The 19301-nt window shown below is 41.8% G+C and overlaps 3 protein-coding genes across 5 annotated transcripts; 1 reads left to right on the forward strand and 2 right to left on the reverse strand.

Moving 5' to 3' along the window:
• Nucleotide 1: 1 nt before the first annotated feature.
• On the reverse strand, nt 2-1080 carry LOC132707123 (DNA-3-methyladenine glycosylase-like). Its single transcript, XM_060678819.1, has 2 exons — nt 586-1080; nt 2-532 (listed from the first exon to the last, which is right to left on the reverse strand). Exons 1-2 carry the CDS (start codon nt 941-943, stop codon nt 207-209), a joined length of 684 nt encoding a protein of 227 aa, XP_060534802.1. The 5' UTR covers nt 944-1080; the 3' UTR covers nt 2-206.
• A 496-nt stretch (nt 1081-1576) lies between these two features.
• LOC132707118 (kinesin-like protein KIF18A) lies at nt 1577-8269 on the reverse strand. The gene is made up of 6 exons (XM_060678813.1): nt 6929-8269; nt 5023-5352; nt 3956-4220; nt 3497-3893; nt 3190-3348; nt 1577-1873 (listed from the first exon to the last, which is right to left on the reverse strand). Exons 1-6 carry the CDS (start codon nt 8098-8100, stop codon nt 1833-1835), a joined length of 2364 nt encoding a protein of 787 aa, XP_060534796.1. The 5' UTR covers nt 8101-8269; the 3' UTR covers nt 1577-1832.
• A 24-nt stretch (nt 8270-8293) lies between these two features.
• On the forward strand, nt 8294-18094 carry LOC132707117 (uncharacterized). Of its 3 annotated transcripts, none has more exons than XM_060678812.1 (7): nt 8294-8993; nt 9053-9176; nt 10285-10656; nt 12191-12962; nt 13606-13927; nt 14315-14420; nt 14477-14670. In XM_060678812.1, exons 1-7 carry the CDS (start codon nt 8930-8932, stop codon nt 14520-14522), a joined length of 1806 nt encoding a protein of 601 aa, XP_060534795.1. In that variant the 5' UTR covers nt 8294-8929; the 3' UTR covers nt 14523-14670. The 3 variants fall into 3 exon arrangements, with proteins under 3 accessions (XP_060534795.1, XP_060534793.1, XP_060534794.1); XM_060678810.1 differs by adding an exon at nt 16885-18094 and having other exon boundaries at nt 8295-8993; nt 14315-14920; XM_060678811.1 differs by adding an exon at nt 16885-18093 and having other exon boundaries at nt 8296-8993; nt 14315-14747.
• Nucleotides 18095-19301: the final 1207 nt, after the last annotated feature.

Here is a 19301-nt window from a genome sequence, read left to right on the forward strand (position 1 = left end):
ATTGGTAAGTGAATAATACTTAAAGAAGAGTTCTTCTTTGCTATTTGCTCCGTTGAAATATTAACCGAAGGACACTCGCCCATGATGTTGCTTGACTGCTTATTGGTGCGATTAATTAATGACAACGAGCTTATTTCGAAAATTTATTAATACAAAATCAACTAAAACAATATCACAGGTTTAATAAACAAAACAACGAAACCGGATTAGTCCGAAAAATCAACCGAGTTGAGTTTGGTTTCCAAGTTTTTGTCACGTTTGCTAACACTCGGGTTGCCCAAAATATAAAATCTTAACGGCTTCTTCGACCACTCCTCTCCTGCGGAAGCGATTCCGATCCGGGACGTTTTAACAACTTGAATATTGCGGGCACTGAACTCCGGATCATGCTCTAACCACAGAGTATCGCTTTGGGTCAAATCTAGTTTGTTACATTCAATTTTTGTTATGTTTAGCGAAATGCAAAGCTTGGATGGTCCGTTGCACAATTCGTCCACTTTCAGCTGCCTATCGTCGAGTTTTTTCTTTCTATCTGCAAAGGGACATAGATATATTCACTTATACAGAGTGGTTAAGCCAGGCAACCTTTGCGAAGCCTCTGCATTACGTCGAGGCCTTCTACAGGCTCCAAAGCGCGCAATAGCACGGCCGCTCCCGGTTCCTTGCTCGATATATTGAAGCAATGGTACATCCCATAAGTCATGTACACGTAACTGGTACCAGCGGCCATGTACATGGGTTCGTTGGAAGGCGTGCGCCTGCCGTTGTGCGAATGCGAAGCCTTATCTTCGCCGCCCGGGTAACATTCCGTCTCGACTATTCGGCCTCTTAAGACGGTGCCGTCGTCCAGCCTCCGCGCTAATATTTTGCCGAGGAAATCGAACGCCATAGTTTGACACGCAATATCCAAGTCCGTTATCCGTTGCAAATTCAGACCGCTCATTGTGTTACGAACGACAAAACGGTTTTGGTTTTGTTTGCTTTCTTCTTCTTTTGACGCGCGGGTTCGTTGCCCGTTACGACGGACGGATTGACGCAAATTGCGATGATTTATAAAGAGCTTAACAGTTAACGTTTATGTGTTCTTTCCGGCCTATTTTATTAACTCAATTGGCGTTGTACCGCCACAATGGACTCACTACGCGGCAAATGGCCTCCCTCACGACAAAAGGATCGCGTACCGTGCCAAGCCAAATATATAAACCAGACGGAGTGGAAAAATGACGGTTTCGAATATTTTTTAGCGTCGAACACAGAATGCGAACACAGAGATCGAAGCAGGCGTGAACGATCGAGTCATCAGAATCGGCAGGATGGCCTATCACGGAGCTCATCACCACTGCGAGATAGTGACGGCAGCGTCCTTGGGCGGCCCGATGATGCCGTCGTACGTGTTGCAGACGACCATGGTCGGGGCGGCCGTGATTTTTGCGGTTTTGGTTATCGGATTTTTGGTGATTTTAGACCGGGCGCGTCTGACGCCGGTAGTGAGGGCCCGTTCAAACTTGGACGACCTCGAACAGACGGTGTCGAGGGCGTTGGCTCTTTACGAGCGAGCGGGGTTGTGAAATTGTTTAAATAAACTTTCTTGGTGAGTGGTTTTACGAATTTAATTTAATAATAGATATTGCGAATACTGTACATGGCTGATATATAAAAGCGGAAGTAATCAGACTTTATTCTTGTAAACTTTAAAAATCAAACATATAAAAATATATATATATATATCAAATAAATCGCGCATATAATATACAAAAGGCTTTTTTTGAGTAAAACGAAACACAAATGAAATATTTACGAGTCGTTGCTGCACCGCGTTGAGTAGTCGTTTATCAACGGAACACTGGTCTTTCTAGCGGCGCCTTCGTTTGACCTGGAAACAATACCCGATGTGTGGATGACCCCACCCCGTTTTTTAATATTTTAGATTCGCCATTATGGCCAATAGTTTACTCAAGACCATATTCTTTTTCAACTCCGACGAAACGGTTTCGTGAACTCAAAAAAATCGTTTTAATTCATTTTCATTTCATTTAAAAAATCGCCAAGAAAAGATGGCCGCCGAGCGGAGCAGTGAAAAGGAGCAAAATTTCAACACCCCACGTGGTACCGCTCGGAAGTTGCAGGCGATTCGAAAAATTCCGTCCTTCGTTACAGAGAACAGACTTTTTTTTCGACGCCGTTTTCGTACCGACCGTTCTGCCATTTTCGATTCAGCGTTACGGGAAATCATTTAATCAAGGCAATTTTCATTTTTACGCTCGATATACCTTGCACATTTTTAAACAGTTTTTGAGAAACGTAAATTTTCTTGAACTCAAAAAGATCTTTTTAATTTATTTTTAAAGATATTTCCGGATTTTTTTTTGGCTGCCATCCTCGACCGGTCCCGTCCGAAAAATTTTTAGCGCTTCGTCGCGCTTTTCGAGAAAACGCCAAAAAAGATGGCCGCCGACGTTAGCATTTTCGGCGGCCTTCCGCGGAAAGCGGAGCCGCGAAAAAGAGCAAAATTTCAACCCCCCCACTTGGAACCGCTCGCAAGTTATACGCGATTGACCGTCCGTTACAGAGAACAGATTTTTTTTCTACCACGTCTAGTACCGACCGGGTCGTTGCCATTTTCGATTCGGCGTCACGGCTAATAGTTGAATCAAGACATTTTTCATTTTTCCAAAAAATTTCCACAGGGTACTGTAATACTTTTCACAATTTTCGTGTTTACGCCCGATATATCTTGCGCATTTTTAGCGAAACGGTATCGTATGAAAGGTCGAGATTTCGAGTCCCGCGGGGCTTTCAATTAAAGAATTACCTCGACCGCACAGCGTCCGAGAAGAGTACATTTTTCGCGAACCCAAAAAAAAAATCGTTTTAATTAATTTTTCAAGAGAGACCGGAGATCGAACTTGGCCGGGCTTCACGGCGATTTTCCAAAAGCCGCCAAGAAAAAATGGCCGCCGACGTTGGACGGCACGGCCATTTTCGGCGGCGGGGGCAAAACTTCAACCACCCACGTGGAACCGCTCGATTCGAAAAAAAATCAAGCGCGTCTGTTACAGAGAACAGACTTTTTTTTCGACGCCGGTACATCCGAACTACTCGTGGGCTTTTCATCTCCGAATTTTTTCCGGGACGTTCGAACTACTTGTCGAAATCGCCGTTCAGGACAGTTCGCGCGCTCCGACTTACTTTTCGTTACGAAGGTGGTCTTGGCCGTCTCGAGCCTACCGATGGGCGGCCGTCTCGTCGCCGGCAGCGCCCTGTTCTCCCTCATCTTCGGCGACACGTGAGGGTACTTGCGTGGCGACGTGGCGTGCGCGATCCGCTTGGAAGTCCCGACCTTTAACCCTGACGAAAACAAAAAAAAAAGCAGCGTAAGAAGAAAACAAACCCCCTCCGTGGCTTAAACTTTAATGTTCGTTCGCTTTGCTCGCGACCACGTCCCCGAACAGGCCCCCCAACACTTCGAAAAATGCCGCGCCCAAGTACTCCCCACCTTTCGCGACGAGCTGGTGCACCCCGACCGTCTTGAGAGGCGCGCGCTGCTTGCCCGCGGGGCTGCTGTTCGGCACCGTCGGCATCGTCGAGTAGGTCGAGTCGAGAGAGGCGTTACTGCCACCCTGCTGCTCGCCTATCTTTCGTTTGACGCCCGGCGCGGCGCCCTCGACGGCGGCGACTTCCTCCGACTCGACGTCGCCCCAGCACATGTTCTTCCTGCCTTGGAAATCGAGCAGCAGGTTGTCGTACTCGGCGACGAAAGCTTTGGGGATGTCGCCGCGGCCGAGCAAATTGAGGTACATCGGTTTCACCAGGCTCGAAATTTTCTCGAGGAGAGCGTCCTTGTTCCGGTGCTCGTCCCACAGGATCTTCGTCTCCTTTTGGCTCAGCTCCCACTGCGAGAAAGCGGGCGACGTCGGATAAAGGTCGCTTCGTTGCGGCGTCGCCGCTAGCTTACCTTGTACTTATAATCTACGCTGGCGATCTCTAGGTTGGCGGTGGCGACGAGAGCGCTCAGCTCGGGATGCTCGTCGAGGTAGGCCTGGATCTTGTCGTCCACTTCCCGCTTCGCCGTCTGGATAAGCGCGAGCTCGTTCTTGGTGGCGTCCTCCTTCTTGACGAAGCGCTCGACGACGCGGGTCAGGCGCCGGTGCGCCTCGTCCTTCTCGGGACTGATGACGTGCAAGTCGCTCAGTCGACGGTTCGTTTCCTCTTTCAGTTTCCTTGAAGCAAAAAGAGCACGTCGTTTTACGGCGCGCGGTACGTTTGAACTACCGCGGTTTCCCTGAGACGGTAGCAAATGATGAGTTGTGGCACGTGTGGCATACTATACTTTTTCTACGACCGTGGGTTTTTGGGTACATTTTTGCAAAACAACAAGAATACATTCGCTGACATGGCCGTCAGAATTGACAAACGTCAAAATTCAAAGCGTGGGAAATATCTCCGAAAACATCCGATTGCTCCCAAATCCGTGCGGTAAAATCCCGATAATGTCCGAAGTGGCTGAGACGGGAGTAGAAAAAATTGATTTCATATTTTATAGTAGCTAACAAAAAAGGCATTTTGAATGTTTAGTGAAAAAACGTCGTATTTTATAACATTATTCAACCTTTTTTAGGTTTAAAGGTTAATAAATATATGTATATTCGAGTTACTGCAAACGGATATCTCAGAAGCACAGAAACAAAATACCAAGCATCAGGAAATTTGAAGAGAATGGTGTATTAATCTTAAAGAAGGGATGAACTTTCTTGGTAATTTTTAAGGTCCTAAATAAATATATATATTTTTTTGGAAACAACAATTGATCGTATGCATAGGAATTCATATGTCCTATGCGGATTTAGCAAACGATGTACGTCCTGTATCTTTAAAACAAGCACCGTTTACCTAATTCGTATTCGGATTACACTTATCTTAGATATCGACTGTCAAATTACAATTATCTACAATATTTGATCGTCTGCTACATCGAGATCCCTTGCAAGGCGAGACTATTTGCGGTGTTCCCGTTTCCCTTACCTGCGCAGCGACATGCCGAGCTCGGAGCTTCGCATTTGGTACTCGCGTTCCAGTATCTGCTTCTTCTCGTCGAAGAGCAGTTCGATTTGAGGCAGCAAATCGGAAGGGGGCGGTGGCGTCGGCGGCCCCTCCTCTTGTGGACGTGCGCCATCGGACAGTTGCGACGCGACCCGATCGAGATCGCTTTTGAGCGCAGCGATTTCCGCTTTGAGGCTCGCGTTCTCGGTCTGCAGGTCTTCGACGAGTTTTATGTACTGGTCGAAGTGCATGTCGACGTTCACCACGTTCCGTTTGATGGTCGATTTGATCTTTTTTGCGCGGGTCGCATACCTACAGGGAAGGCGAGGCCGCAAAAAGATCGGTGAGTTTACAAAAACGCCAGAAAACAAATGAAAAATCCCATTAACAAAAACAAAAATGGAAAAAGAGCAAGAGCGAAGACTACATAAATTAACGATTTTTGCGCTGAGGCGATTCCCAAAACACATACATAAGGTTATTTATTATGTGGCTGATTTTGATCAAAATCAAATCACGTGATTTTTTTTTTTAATTTAAAATCATCATTTAAATTAAGCCCCTATTTTTTAAATATTTTTTTATTGAAACCAACACAAAAACCACAACTTCGCAAATAAAAAGTAAAACACGACTCTTTAATAAAAAAAAAAGACAAATAATATAATAACATACACTGTATGCATCTGCATTTTAGTTGTATAGTTTGAACAAAAATACTAATTATCCCCCTTTTTCTATCCCGATACTGTTCCTTATATCTGACTGTACCAAACCAAAAGTGCTACTGATACTAAGGAACTGTTTTATTATCGGTAGCTGTTTCGCAATTTCTGGCTCTTCCTGTTATGATTTCCACCACTGTATTCCATTTACGTTTTTTATTATTTCATCCAAAATAGTATATTAGGCAACAAATTCGGTAAACGGCATTTGACTCACGAGCGGAGTGACTTAAAAAGTTTACCGAACGTGTTGCATACTACACTTTTTCTACGACCGTTAGTTTTTTGGTACATTTTCGCAAAACCACACGAATACAGGCACCGACATGACCGTCAGTATTGACAAACGTCAAAATTCAAAGCGTGGGAAATATCTCCGAAAAACGGCGTGTTCGAGTGACGCTTAAAGATAAAGATAGCTTTATTTCCATAAGACTTCATTTACAAGGTGTTGGATATTGTCAGCATAATGTAAAAGTATAAAATTATCTTAGTATAATTAGTTAATTAATAATAATAAGTAATACTGTTAGATAAATAACAAATATATATAAACAATAACAAACAACGAATACGTATTAAAAGGTAACACAAGAAAGAAAATATTGTGATAGGCGACGAGTAGCAATTTGTCTTTAAGAGTGCATTTGAATTTTGTTTGACTAGTTATCTCCCTCAGTTCGATAGGAAATTTATTATAAATTTTTACAGTCAAAACGAAGGGACTATTGGCTGCAAGAGACAGTCGATGTGTAGGTATGGTATTTTTATGCTAGATGACCTAGGGTGGAGTTTTGGAAACTTATTTACACAACTAGATATTGCACACAAATGACTACTTAAACTAATTTTAGGTAGAGGTAAATATACATATTTTAGGTTAGGATAAAGATGCGGTTCTCATTGGGGAGTTAAATAATAAATAATTAATAATTATTAAATTAATAAATAAATACAAAAACATTTTTTTAAAGTACATCACTTTATACGTACTTTTTTGGCTGCGAGAGAAAAACAACAATTTCCACTACTAGGGGCCTTTTCCTAATGCAAAAATTGCCTCACTTCTCTATAGGTTTTGGTTTTTCAGTTTTTCGAAAAAAGACACACACACATTTTTTAAAATTTTAAAGGTAACATAGGGCCGCAAATTCAATACTTACTTGAGGGTGTTATAAGTGTCATCGAAGCTCATCGACGACGGAGACACGTTAGCGATCATGATGGTGTGACAGTTACCACCCAGGCTGTCTTTCAGCAGCCTCGTCAGCTTGGAGTCCCGGTAGGGTATGTGGCGATGCCCGTCCGCCAAATTGTTGATGCAGTTGCCGAGGGCGAGTAGAGATTTGTTGATGTTGGCCCCTTCCTTGAATCGGGCGCCGACAAATCCCGTGGCGGAGCCCCTCTCGCTACCGGCTAAATCGATCATGCTCAACTTGGCACGTCTCACTTCTCTTGTGGTTTTTATGGTCATCTGAATGTACACCTGGAAAACGGCGTGAGATCGGCTACTCTCCGCGTTCGCGTCGGTCGGATGCTGGGTCCTTCGATGATTGCCTTGCTCCAGCAAGGCGAACAACTCTTCGGGGCTCGTAATTTTGTAACCTTTGACGCCGGGAATCATCACCCCGTATTTGCTGTCCTCGCGGAGGTTCAGCGGCGGCCCAGGATTCAGCAAATCCTTTACGAGTTCGTTGTACACCTCGATATAAGTGAGCATCAGCTCGAATTCGCGCTCGGCGCTCAGCGTGTCCTTGCATTTGAATAGTTCTTTCATCGTTAGGTAAGTGATGCCTGGGGAATCGGCGCTGCCGATCATAGTGAAGGTTTTCCCGGCGCCCGTGGCGCCGTACGCGAACACCGAGCAGTTGTATCCGTCCATTAGGGTGCCAATTAGAGTTTGAGTGGTGCTTTGGAACACCTCCATGTTTGTAGACATATTGTTATAAACTTTATCAAACACGAACGTTAAATCTTTGTTGGCTCTCTTGTTCAAATCTCGGCCCCTCTGCTGCACGCCGTGGTAAAAGAAAGGCTGGTCGTCCTCCTTCGGATCGAATATAAGCATCTGTTCGTCAACCACTTTCACTACATTTCTGCAATTGTCGCCTTGTTCTTTGTTGTTCGGAGGACGCACCCTGACCACGACCCTTATATTCGCTGCCGTAGGAGCGGGCACGGCCGAAGAAACGGGTCGAGACAGCACCTTGGAAATGGCTTTGTTGCGAGTCGCTAATGGTGGTCTATGTCGCGGCGTCAGCGCTTCCTTCTTGGTACGCACCATTTTCGATGCACAAGTGTGCCGTCCGCGTTCAAATTCAGCCGATATTCTCATAAACGTCTGTACAATTTTTTTACGACTTCCAATCACCAGAAAGACCGTTAAACCTTTCAAATTTCTCCTCTGGCAGCTACGTGTTCTAAATTACCGACAGATTCACCACGGAACACTAGTCAGTAAACCAAATTTTGTCTATGCTCTCCGATTACTTGGTGCAACGGTAGGTAGAGGTGGGAATTTCAATTTGCATATTTTAACCAAAAAAAAAAACAGTAACTTTTTTTTAGTTATATCGGAATAAAATTATACAAAAAAAACACACGTTTTGTTTGATGTTTTGTTGATCGTTTTGTTTTTGGTGTGTACTTCAGGTTTCGGATCACGAATTACACAGCTGTAATAATTGGTAGTGACGTTAGCATTCCGTGCCTGGCAGCAGTGATTCGTATGTCCAATGTTGATTGTTGATGAACGTTCGGTGATAATGGGATATACTTTTCGCCTTTGCTTGTTTAAATATCCCAATTTAGTTCAAAACGTGACACGTGTATTATTTAAAACCCAATTAATGACAAGCGGCTTTTTTATGGTCTAGAGTTGTTTCTTTCACGGGAGCCGAGGTAATTACCGATTTAGCGAATGACGAGGGATTGTACAAAATAACAGTCATATCAATATCAATTAAGACGTTTTTGTATGTCGTTAGTGGGGTGCGTCACTTATGCACTTGATTATTTTCGGAATAAATAAAATAAATAAAGGTGTTGCCCTACAGTAATCGGGCGGCCCTTTTCATTTGTTTTTAACATTGAGACTGCTTGGCATGAAGAACTTTCGAGGTTCAAGTTTTATTGTGAGTTGTTAAATTGCATTTGGGTTGGGGATGGCGGTCGCTTTAGGGGTGGCGGGCCCCATAAAAGGTAAGCCGCTGGACATCATAGACTTGGGTAAGTTCGGTCAACAGATTGGGAGATATTATTTTTAAATAATACGTTGCGGGAATCAGATAAGGCGAAGACACCCGCGGAGGCCATCTACGAGTGGCACGACAAGGTGCGCAAGGAGCTCAACAAACATATCCTTCTCCGGGGCGAGAATGAATTGCTCGAAATTATGGAGTGGTACTTGGAGTAAGTGCTTTTCTCTTAACGAAGTCGGGTTCATTTCATTTCGATCTACACAAGCCAAATTTTCTGAGGAAGGATAGGCACTTTTTGCACCCCTTGCTTTGGAGTTGTTTTACTTATCCTTTATTTGAAGCTTGCACACTTGATGAGAGAGTATTGGGGAATTTTTTTTTATCCGAAGGACCACCTGGAGGTTTGCCAGTAATTAAAAGATGAGCGTAAAGTTAAAATGAACTTTTATGTCCATCTATATGTACCGTTAAGTCATAAGGGTGTCGCAAGTTAATCACAACTCCTTAACTGTGCCGACACTGGGCGGGTTCCCCCTGTAACTAATTGTAAATACAGTGTTGTCACCTAATATAAAATTCAGTGGTACCTGTGGTGGAAAAAGGCTGCCATTAATAAAGTTTGAAGAGTAGGAGGAGTTGTCAGTAGCAAGCAAAAATTAAAGTTTGCTTTTATTTCATTGTACTTAAACTGTCACCTTTTAACTATTTTTATTTGACTACTTGCTTTTCTATTGTTAAAATATCTAATGCATGGACAAGGTCTAATATGGCCATACCGAAGAAGTGTTTTCTATGGTCTTTACATATTCCATTCAAAGGTTTAAGGGGAACTTTTGGTAGCAGACATTTGTAGTTTCCTTGAAATTAAATTAAAATATGAATGCAGGTTGCTAATAATGACGGCCTAGTGCCTTTTTTAAATGTCAATGTGTGGGCCATACTTCAGGAACATGTTGGGTCCGTAACTTCTAATTAACAAGTTTTTCAGGGAGGGGTTTCTTGCAGTATCTCTGAATAAGGCAGTTGCAAGGCCCATATATACAAAAAACAATATAGAAAGGTAGACAGTTATAAGGTTGGTGACCTTGCTCTCAGTTTCTTTCAAAATTTACATTTATTATTTTTCTAAGTAGGCTCAATATCTCATTTGGGGGTCATTTCTTCTTTTTCAGAAATGGTATTTTGTTTTATTATTTATTATGGTTTATACTATTGTATTTGTTTGCGGGATTTTTTGTTGAAACGTGTACCTAAATAAGTAAAACATTATTTCTAAATTGTTTTTTTTTTGCTTTGCGGTTTCACTCGCCGTCCCGCAGGCAGCTCAAATTCCAAGGGAAATACCTGCAGGACCCCGAGACCCTGCAGAACGTCATAATCAAGCACATCAAGGTGATCGAGCTGTCGTTCAAGCGGCTCAAGGCCCGCAAGAGCGACTCGCACTACCTCGACCTCATGGAGGAGATCATGACCCGATTCTGCGACGTCGTCGTCGAGAACGCGTCCCAGAAGAAGAAGGTCGTCCCGAAGAGGGAGATGAAAAAGATCATGGCGCTGTCCTGCAGGCGCATCAAGTGCCTGCTGTATCACTGCTTGCTCGCCAGTCAGCAGCGTATACAGCACGTGCTGATCAAGATGCAGATCGATCCCGGATCGCAGCCCTGCCGCGACATCATCAACTACGTTTACGCGTCAGTATAAAACACATTTAACCGAATTTCATTTCAAAAAAGTTAATGCAAATATGGGTGAAAGGGTGAAAAATTGATGCATTTCGTTTTAATTGTTTTTTACTTATGTGTGTATTCTATAAATAACTTTAGGTCAAATATTAAACCTTTACCTTGCTCTCTAAGGAAAATTCAAACGTAAGTCTTCAATTAGAGAAGAGAAATAAATACACTTTGCAAACAACATAACTTAATATCAAAAATGTAAACGTCAACCAACCAGCGCCGCCTACACCACAATGCCGTGAAACACTGAAGTATGAGTCATTACATTAATGACGATTTATCTGGACGAATGGCGTTTATAATATCAAATATAGGTGAAAGAGGATTGAAAAAAAAACTTTATATTATTTTAATTATTGAAATATAGTGTAAATATGTAGAATAGTTAAGAATGTTATAAAAATTCATAGAGAGGTGGTGCATAGGTGCGTCCATAGAAATTGCACCCTATATCTTGCAGACCCCACCTCCATAAGGGTTCCGCTGTTCACTGCAGAATTCTGCAAATCGCTGTCCTGGTCTTCAGTACACCTTTTTCCGTCGTTCACTACCGAAAAGGCATATTCTTGGCTCATCTCAGAGCAGAACAGACCGCCATTGGTCCAATGTCCAATTCAGATGATCCCGTGCAAAGCGTAGGCGTGCTTTTAGATGATTGCGGTGGGTTTCGGGGTCAGGTTATTTTCTTCTTCTCACTGTCCACTGACTAATAGCCACTCTTCGAACTTCATGGAGCTGTTGACACAATAAAGTGGTTATCACGAGCCGTTGTAATTCGCCTTCTGCCTGTTCCTGTCCTCATACCTTTGGCTACAGTTGCCATTTAAGTCTCTAACAAGTTAGTTACTATCACTATAACACGTTTCATTTCTTTAACCATAGCTACGCATATAAAAGATCAGCACCCTTGACATATTTAAACTCATACTGAAACATATTAAATTGTTGATTTTTTGGGTCAGATAAATAGTTTCACTGATAAAAATAAAGGAATAAGAAATCGCTCGTGCAGCTTTTAAGAATATAAGATAATGACACTGTCCTTTATCTATATTCCCCATAATCATTTAGAAATTCCCAAACATACTAATATATTATCCAACACGTGCAAAAAATCGTATATCAGACAAAAATTCTTTAAACATTAACTTGTACAATATGCTGCCAGATAGGTACAGACATATGGCTTTTGAGGTGTTCAAAACAGATATGTGTTGCTTATTGAAAATTGTTTCTATAGTGTGGAAATTAAAATCATTGGCTCACTGAAATGTTTGAAGATCATAGCGTACTATCCTACCCTTTCTGTACAATTTTTATACTCCGTGTTAGTGTTGTTGACCTTTACATTTGTTATTGTTCACTATACTGTGTTATTTATAAAATAGGTTTTTTTTATACTTTTATACTGTTTACATTTGGTTCTTCTTCTGTGCGCATCACGAGCTTAATCCAGGACCCGGTTTGATTCGCCGTCGCTCTTTTCCAGGCATTTTCTCACGCGGATCAAGCAGGAGCAGACGGACGAGGCCTTCTGCCGCGGCTACATCATATTCCAGAAGTGGAAAATGGTGCGCAAACCGGAGGAAGCTGACACCGTGGACCGGTGTCTCTATTCGCTATACGGGCACCTACCGAAAAACGTCGCGACGCACGAGATATTCCGTAGCGTCGTGAAACTCGTCTCTACGTCGATCGCGGGGATGACGCGCGACTATTTCGCATACATCAGGGCGCGGGAACGGGACCTGGAAAAACGGGAGATGGCGCTGGACACCGTGTTCGACGACGTGGCCGATCTGGACATCGCGAAGAACTTCGGCTGGGAGCGGCCGAGAGGGTCCGACTCTGACTTTAGCAGCGCGTACAAACGGTGGGACGCGGAGATCCACGCCTTCTCCGTAGGCAACACAGACGGCGACGACGTGGTGCTCCTCAGCGACGATGAAACCGTCGGAGATGACGCCGATGACGTGGTGCCGGCCAGCGACGACGAAACCGTCGAGGTTTCGTACGACACGACGAAGAAGGCGACGGCGAAGTCGCAACGCGCAACTGTCGAGAGCAGCGAGCCGTCGACGATGACAGAGGAGCGGCTACTGGCCAATCCGGACCTGACACGCGACGGAGACGCCTCGCGTTCGCTGTCGGCGTGCAGCTTCCTGGACGACGCGGCGTCGATGACGAGCGCGAAATCGTCGGCGACCTGCGAGTGCGACAAGTGCCGAGACTTCGAAACGCCGCCGCCGCCTCCGCCACACGTACGTCGTTATTTGTTTTTTTTTTGGCGACGGTTTTTTTATAGGAAACCAATCTTTGTGAACACAATCTTGCCGTTACAGCCTTTTAAGGGAAAAAGAAAATCTGTTTCTATCGTCATTTATTTACTTATGCCAAAAACAACAATATAGCAAATATTTTACGACCAGTGAAAGAATAACTCTCTTTGTGAATGACAAATCATGAAAATAATTTACAAAAAATTTGTTGTTCTCTGTTGGCGCAGTCTAACCAAGTCTAAACAAAGAATGGCTTGCATATACTTTTAAATTGTAATTTTAAGAAAGAATAACTCCTCTCTCTCTCTTTCTCTCCTACCCCTATCTTTCTCTCTCTCCTACCCCTCTTTTTTTCTCTCTCCTACCCCTCTCTCTCTCTCTCTCTCTCTCTCTCTCTCTCTCTCTCTCTCTCCCCACCCCTCCCTCCCCCATCTCACTTTCTCTCCCTCCCCCTCTCTCCTTCCCCCCCTCTCCTCTGTAAGAGATAGTTTTACAGCTCTGTAAATAAGGGGCCTGATGGTGAGGTTACAATGTCTATGCGCGTATTTTTTCACCCAACATGACCGAATGTCAGGTCAGATTTTGTTACACGGGCAATCTCGACCGATGATCGACTAAATTCCAGATTATAAAAACTGATACGCCCCTTTACGAACAACCCGACGTCGCCGTCGCTAATGAAACGAAAGAGGCCCAAGTCGACGACGGCGTCGCCAATCAGTCGACTACCACCTACGTCATCATGAAGTTGATCGCGGCGGAAGAGGCGGGGCTCAAATCGAGAACCGCGACGTCGCCCATTGCCAAGTGTACGACCAGAACTCGGTCGCTGACGGAGGCGTCGGTCGAGCAAACGCCGGTAACGCCCTCTAGCATGTTCCTGCACCTGATGACGTCGCCGTCCGAGGAACAAGCGATGGGAGGACACACTTCGAGGATGGACAACTGTGAGTAATTTTATCCTTTTCGTTTTTTTCCCACTTTATCTTAACTACTTACTTTGGACGTCAGGTTGTCAACATGTTTGTGCCAAAATAATGTTGGTTCCAGATCACCATTAGTTACCTCACTTTACCATCGTTATTGGGGATGTTTGCTTGTGAAAAAGGAGAGAGGGCCACGAATAAGGGCATATTTCATCTTATAATGTGTTTCTTTTTTTTGTCGAACATTATCTACAAACTAGCCTGTGAGGGGTATATATTTGTACTACTGCACATTTGGGAGATTATTTGAAATTCACTTTATACTATACCGGGTGCGCGCAAAACGAAATTGGAACCGGTGTAGGATGTTCCTCCTAAGTAAACATCTGCAAGTTGGTTTTTTGACAGGTGCCGCGGTAAAAGAAAGGACCTACCAGAGTAACGGCGAGGAGGACTACAAAAACGCCTCGCACTATTACTCGAGCTTCTCTCCGATGATCAACGCGCGCCACTGGTCCGACGATAACAGGTCCGAACCCGTCATCCAACTGAACAAGTTGTTGTTCGAAGGTCCCAACGTCGCGAACCCATCGATTCGACGTGCACTCAACGATGACGATGACGGGCCGAAGATCGACACGAAACTGCCGCTGAAGAAAAGGAAGATGATGGCGGCGCCGCCGAAAACGGACTTCGACCAGATGCTGATGAACTACACAGATTGGCTCCTCGAAAATCCCGAGATCTCTTATCCGGCGACGCCGATGCTGAGCATCGCAGAAGTGCAGGAGCACGAGAAAATGGGGAAGAGGATGGCCGTGGAAGCAGAAAACGGCACTATGTACGCACTGTTATTAACATTTTTACTCTCATTTATGTTTTTCTCTCAACTACCATCTCTGATTGTGTATCATCGTCTAAAGAGGAAGAAGAAGAAGAGGACGAGGAGAAAAAAGAAGAAGATGGGGCGGAGGAAGACTTGGCAGCAAGAGAGAAGAGCGGGAAAAGTCCGGCGTACTCTTTTTTTTTTTTTTTTTCAATATATAAGGTCTTGGCGGCGGTTAAATGTTTTCCTCTCTTAATGTTTTCTCAGTCGATGCATAAGAAATGCTTAGACGTTTGGGCCGCTCGCGGTAGTTCGTTGAAAACCAATTATGGTAGTTTCTAAATGTCGGGTCGGATTTTTAGAAAATTCGCCGTTTTGGGAAAGGTAAAACTACGTTGAAAATGTTAACGAACTTTGAATTTTTTTTATCTTCCCCGTTATTATTTTTTTAACCCAACTCGTGCTTTCTTTGCGAAAAAACTCGATTCTATATGAGTATGCAATATAAAAATAACTAGCTTCGATTTTTTGCTCAATACACTGAGGCAAGTTGCTGGGAGGGAATGCAAAAAAACAACTGTCGAGAATTAGCGTGTTCCCGAAAAAAAAAAGGGGCGCATATACAGGGTTTGCCACGATGGCCGTCGATTACAATTGAAAAATATTTTCCCTGTGTGCAATGTTGCCGGTTCTACCCGAAATCGACGTCAACGTTGAAACTGCAAATGAAACATGTATTATATTAGACGTTTATGAAGAATGATAATTTGCAATATCAAACTACCGAACTATAGTACATCTATTTTCACTGGTTTGTGAGTTACAAGTAGAAAAAACAAAATATTGCAATTAAAGCGAATAAAAGTAATCAAGACGGCACATAATTATAGAAACGCAAATATTTTGAATTTGTTTGGCATTTATGGTGAGTGTTTCAAGAACGTCCAGAAGCACTAAAGGTGATTTGGGCATATCTTATTTTTATTTATACTGAAGAAGCATAATATGCATAATTACAAAATAATTTCATTACAATCTCTTCTCCCTCATGATGCGCAGAGATTTTTTGAAAAGAATTATTTGAACCGACGATTCAAAATTGTCACGGGAGGGAGGGTATTCTTAACAGAAAGAATAACCATTTTTGGTCATCAGAAAATCCAAAATTTGTACGAGAACAGCGATTTCAACACACATTTAGTTTCGACGTGTTTTGTTTGATGATGAACGAAGAAAAATATATGGATATTCTGCGAACAGTAGCTCCAGATTTTGTAATTAAGTAATTAGACCGTGGTTGCCGATTTTTAAAAAATAACCTTATTTTCGAATTACAATTTAACAAGATCACAACATAAACATGATTAAAGTTATTTATGTCAAAGACGACATTTCTTTAAAGGTAATTTTTATCTCCGAAAATGTTCAACATGTTACATACAAAAGATCCAGAATGTTTTGCAGAATCCAAAAATGTTATAAAGTGTCCATTTGAGTATACCTGGCAGCACCGCATCGCCAAAAATATCACATAGATAGCTCATATTCGCTTACATAACCAACATTTCAGGTTTTCACCGTAAGTCGTTCTTCATGACCGTCCAATGGGACACTCGGGTATTTTTAACAGAAAGAATAACCATTTTTGGTCATCAGAAAATCCAAAATTTGTACGAGAACAGCGATTTCAACACACATTTAGTTTCGACGTGTTTTGTTTGATGATGGATAATAAAATAGATTTTTGTATTAACAATGAGAATTTGAACGAAGAAAAATATATGGATATTCTGCGAACAGTAGCTCCAGATTTTGTAATTAAGTAATTAGACCGTGGTTGCCGATTTTTAAAAAATAACCTTATTTTCGAATTACAAGTTAACAAGATCACAACATAAACATGATTAAAGTTATTTATGTCAAAGACGACAGTTCTTTAAAGGTAATTTCTATCTCCGAAAATGTTCAACATACAAAAGATCCAGAATGTTTTGCAGAATCCAAAAATGTTATAGTGTCCATTTGAGTATACCTGGCAACACCGCATCGCCAAAAATATCACATAGATAGCTCATATTCGCTTACATAACCAACATTTCAGGTTTTCACCGTAAGTCGTTCTTCATAATTTTTGTTTCCTTTCTTTTTTAAGGCACGAAACACTTCATTATCGTGGTCCAGATTATCACAGCGGGAAGAAAAATTTTCCAGCCGACCCAGAGCTATCTGGTACAACGGGTAAGCTTCCAGGTCGGGGAAGTAGTCTTGGGATTCCTCGAACTCCTTCAAATCGGCCACCATTATGTCCACTGCATTCTCGACAAATAAGCGCGCGTCTATTTGATGATGGTCCATTACCCAGCGAACGATATTGACAGAAGATGTCTCTAACAGGCGGATGCGGAGTTACTGCTGATAATCTTTCAGAATTGGGAGTAATGGGATTTTCTTTTTGCGCGTTCTGTGCCGCAGATCTTAGTCGCAAAGCGTTTTGACTTGTTTGACTTATGGTACTAGGAACTCGAGTGCGTTTCGGTCTCCTTGACATTTTCCAAAATTTTCTTCTTCTGTTCCTTTAAAAGAATTAATTTTTTCGCGTTGCGTAATATCTTTCTGTTGAAGTACCACTCCATCAATCTTTTAATGATGCCTACCCCAAAAGGAAGCTCGATCGAATGGACACTCCAGAAAAGCTTCTGGTCTGAGAATATTTTTGAGGAATGCAAATATAACAGCAAGGCGATTACGATATAAATGGTCCCTGCTACTAAAATAAACTTCCGTTGCGTTTGCTTCCTCTTTTTTTGGAAATCCGATTGTGTTTGTTTTTTTCCTTAACTTTGCGATAATAACACCCATTATAGAAAAAGTTTTGAGACATCGATCTGGATGCCAGCCTGGTCCGGATCGATATTTCATGCGGTCAGATTCGGATAAAAAAGGCCACAAAGTAACACTAGGGTTGTGGAATTGACCGGTCAAATTTTTTGTGTCGATTGACCGATATAATTTCAAAAATCCAATGAAATTTATGTTGTGTTCTGAGTACTAAATGGAGTGAATATCGTATTCGGGTATTCCTTGAAGAGGGTTATGGGTAAACAATTGCAATATGTTGTTTAAAACGTTTTTTGACCAACCATATAAGATAATATAGCGGCCCTACTAGGGTAAAAAGTGATGCGCCGCAGGTGGCTATGACATTTTCGTAGACAAGGTGTGGATATTTTGCGCATGCGTCACCCCCAACTAACGGAATTGTCACTTGGTCGTAATTTTTCTGAAATAATTTAATATATACATTCACACAACACCAGGATACAAAATTATATACGTCCTAACATCATTTAAAATTTATACTTTGTATTTTTTATATATTTTATGAAATAAACGTTTTTATTATTATTATTGTTATTATTATTATTATTGTTATTATTATTATTATTATTATTATCATTATTATTATATCAATAATATAATGTCAAAAATATTCGGAACTATGAAAGTTTTACAACGCAACTGAAATCATTTGTAAACTTGTCTTAAGTAATTACTTACATCAGAAAGCCTTGTTACTTTCGAAAATCGATTAAATCGAATTTTTCGAAAGTATCTGCGCTCGTATAAAAATTTTATGTCTTGGTAACGGTAATTCCTATGAGATCACCGTTGGTACCCAAATGATCACCGTCAAAAAAAAAAAAAAATTTTTGTCTCCGTTCTCCGTTCTCGTCTTTTGGTTTTTCCTGAATAACTTTCGAACCGTTGGAGCTACAAAATTAGAATTTGCGTCCTTTTTCACCCTCCGCGAGGCACACAAGCTTATAAGAAATCCATAAGGTATCCATCTTTTTTTCGCGATTTTCGACTGTTTTTTGGACCTTGCAATGAAACACGATAAGTGTCCGAAATTTGAAGCGATCGGCTTCAAATTTTTTCACATATATGCAGCTTTGCAGCTGTGATGGAACCTATTGGAGGGGATTGGAAAGTATTTAAAAAAAAAATAAAAATTGCATGTGCAAGGGTCTACAAAAAAGACCATTTTGTGCTATTAAAAATATCAAGACCCTCCTGTAAAGTATCGAACAAAAAAATTAAAAAAAAAATAACACAGCAGTTGCGCTCTCTGACTGTCATTTCGGAAATTCGAGAACAATTTCCGGCATTTTCTCTTGAAAGATATTTGCTTATTAAAAAAAATATCTCAAATATCTAGGACCCTCCGTTCCCTAATAACCCATTTCATGATAAAGTATATTTGCCAGTATTTAGAAATAAAAAATAAATCGGTTTTTTGGTATTATCGGGCTATTTTTAAAAATTTTAAAAAGAAAAAATAAAGTTTTTTTAATTTTTGACAGAAAAGACAGATACGTTCTAAATAACCGACAGCTTTACCACGGAACACTTATCCTTATCAGTCACCCAATTTTTTTCTACACTCTCTGTTGTATAGATGGGACCTTCGATGGGATCGACAAAAAAATAGTAACTTTTTTTTGAGTTATGTGGGAATAAAATTATACAAAAATATGTTAACCACATTTTAACATAAAAAACAATTTT

The sequence above is a fragment of the Cylas formicarius genome, unplaced genomic scaffold, assembly GCF_029955315.1.
Source record: "Cylas formicarius isolate icCylForm1 unplaced genomic scaffold, icCylForm1.1 PGA_scaffold_9__14_contigs__length_23061073, whole genome shotgun sequence".
Lineage (NCBI taxonomy): Eukaryota > Metazoa > Arthropoda > Insecta > Coleoptera > Brentidae > Cylas > Cylas formicarius.

Excerpts from the sequence above, each read along its gene's own strand:
- LOC132707123 (XM_060678819.1), bottom strand. The coding sequence starts at position 943 with ATGAGCGGTCTGAATTTGCAACGGATAACGGACTTGGATATTGCGTGT. Across the intron at positions 533-585 it reads AATGCAGAGGCTTCGCAAAG|ATAGAAAGAAAAAACTCGAC; the intron begins GTTGCCTGGCTT and ends GTCCCTTTGCAG.
- LOC132707118 (XM_060678813.1), bottom strand. The coding sequence starts at position 8,100 with ATGAGAATATCGGCTGAATTTGAACGCGGACGGCACACTTGTGCATCG. Across the intron at positions 4,221-5,022 it reads CTCGGCATGTCGCTGCGCAG|GAAACTGAAAGAGGAAACGA; the intron begins GTAAGGGAAACG and ends TTTTGCTTCAAG. Across the intron at positions 1,874-3,189 it reads GACCACCTTCGTAACGAAAA|GTCAAACGAAGGCGCCGCTA; the intron begins GTAAGTCGGAGC and ends TATTGTTTCCAG.
- LOC132707117 (XM_060678810.1), top strand. The coding sequence starts at position 8,930 with ATGGCGGTCGCTTTAGGGGTGGCGGGCCCCATAAAAGGTAAGCCGCTG. Across the intron at positions 9,177-10,284 it reads ATTATGGAGTGGTACTTGGA|GCAGCTCAAATTCCAAGGGA; the intron begins GTAAGTGCTTTT and ends GCCGTCCCGCAG. Across the intron at positions 12,963-13,605 it reads CGCCGCCGCCTCCGCCACAC|ATTATAAAAACTGATACGCC; the intron begins GTACGTCGTTAT and ends ACTAAATTCCAG.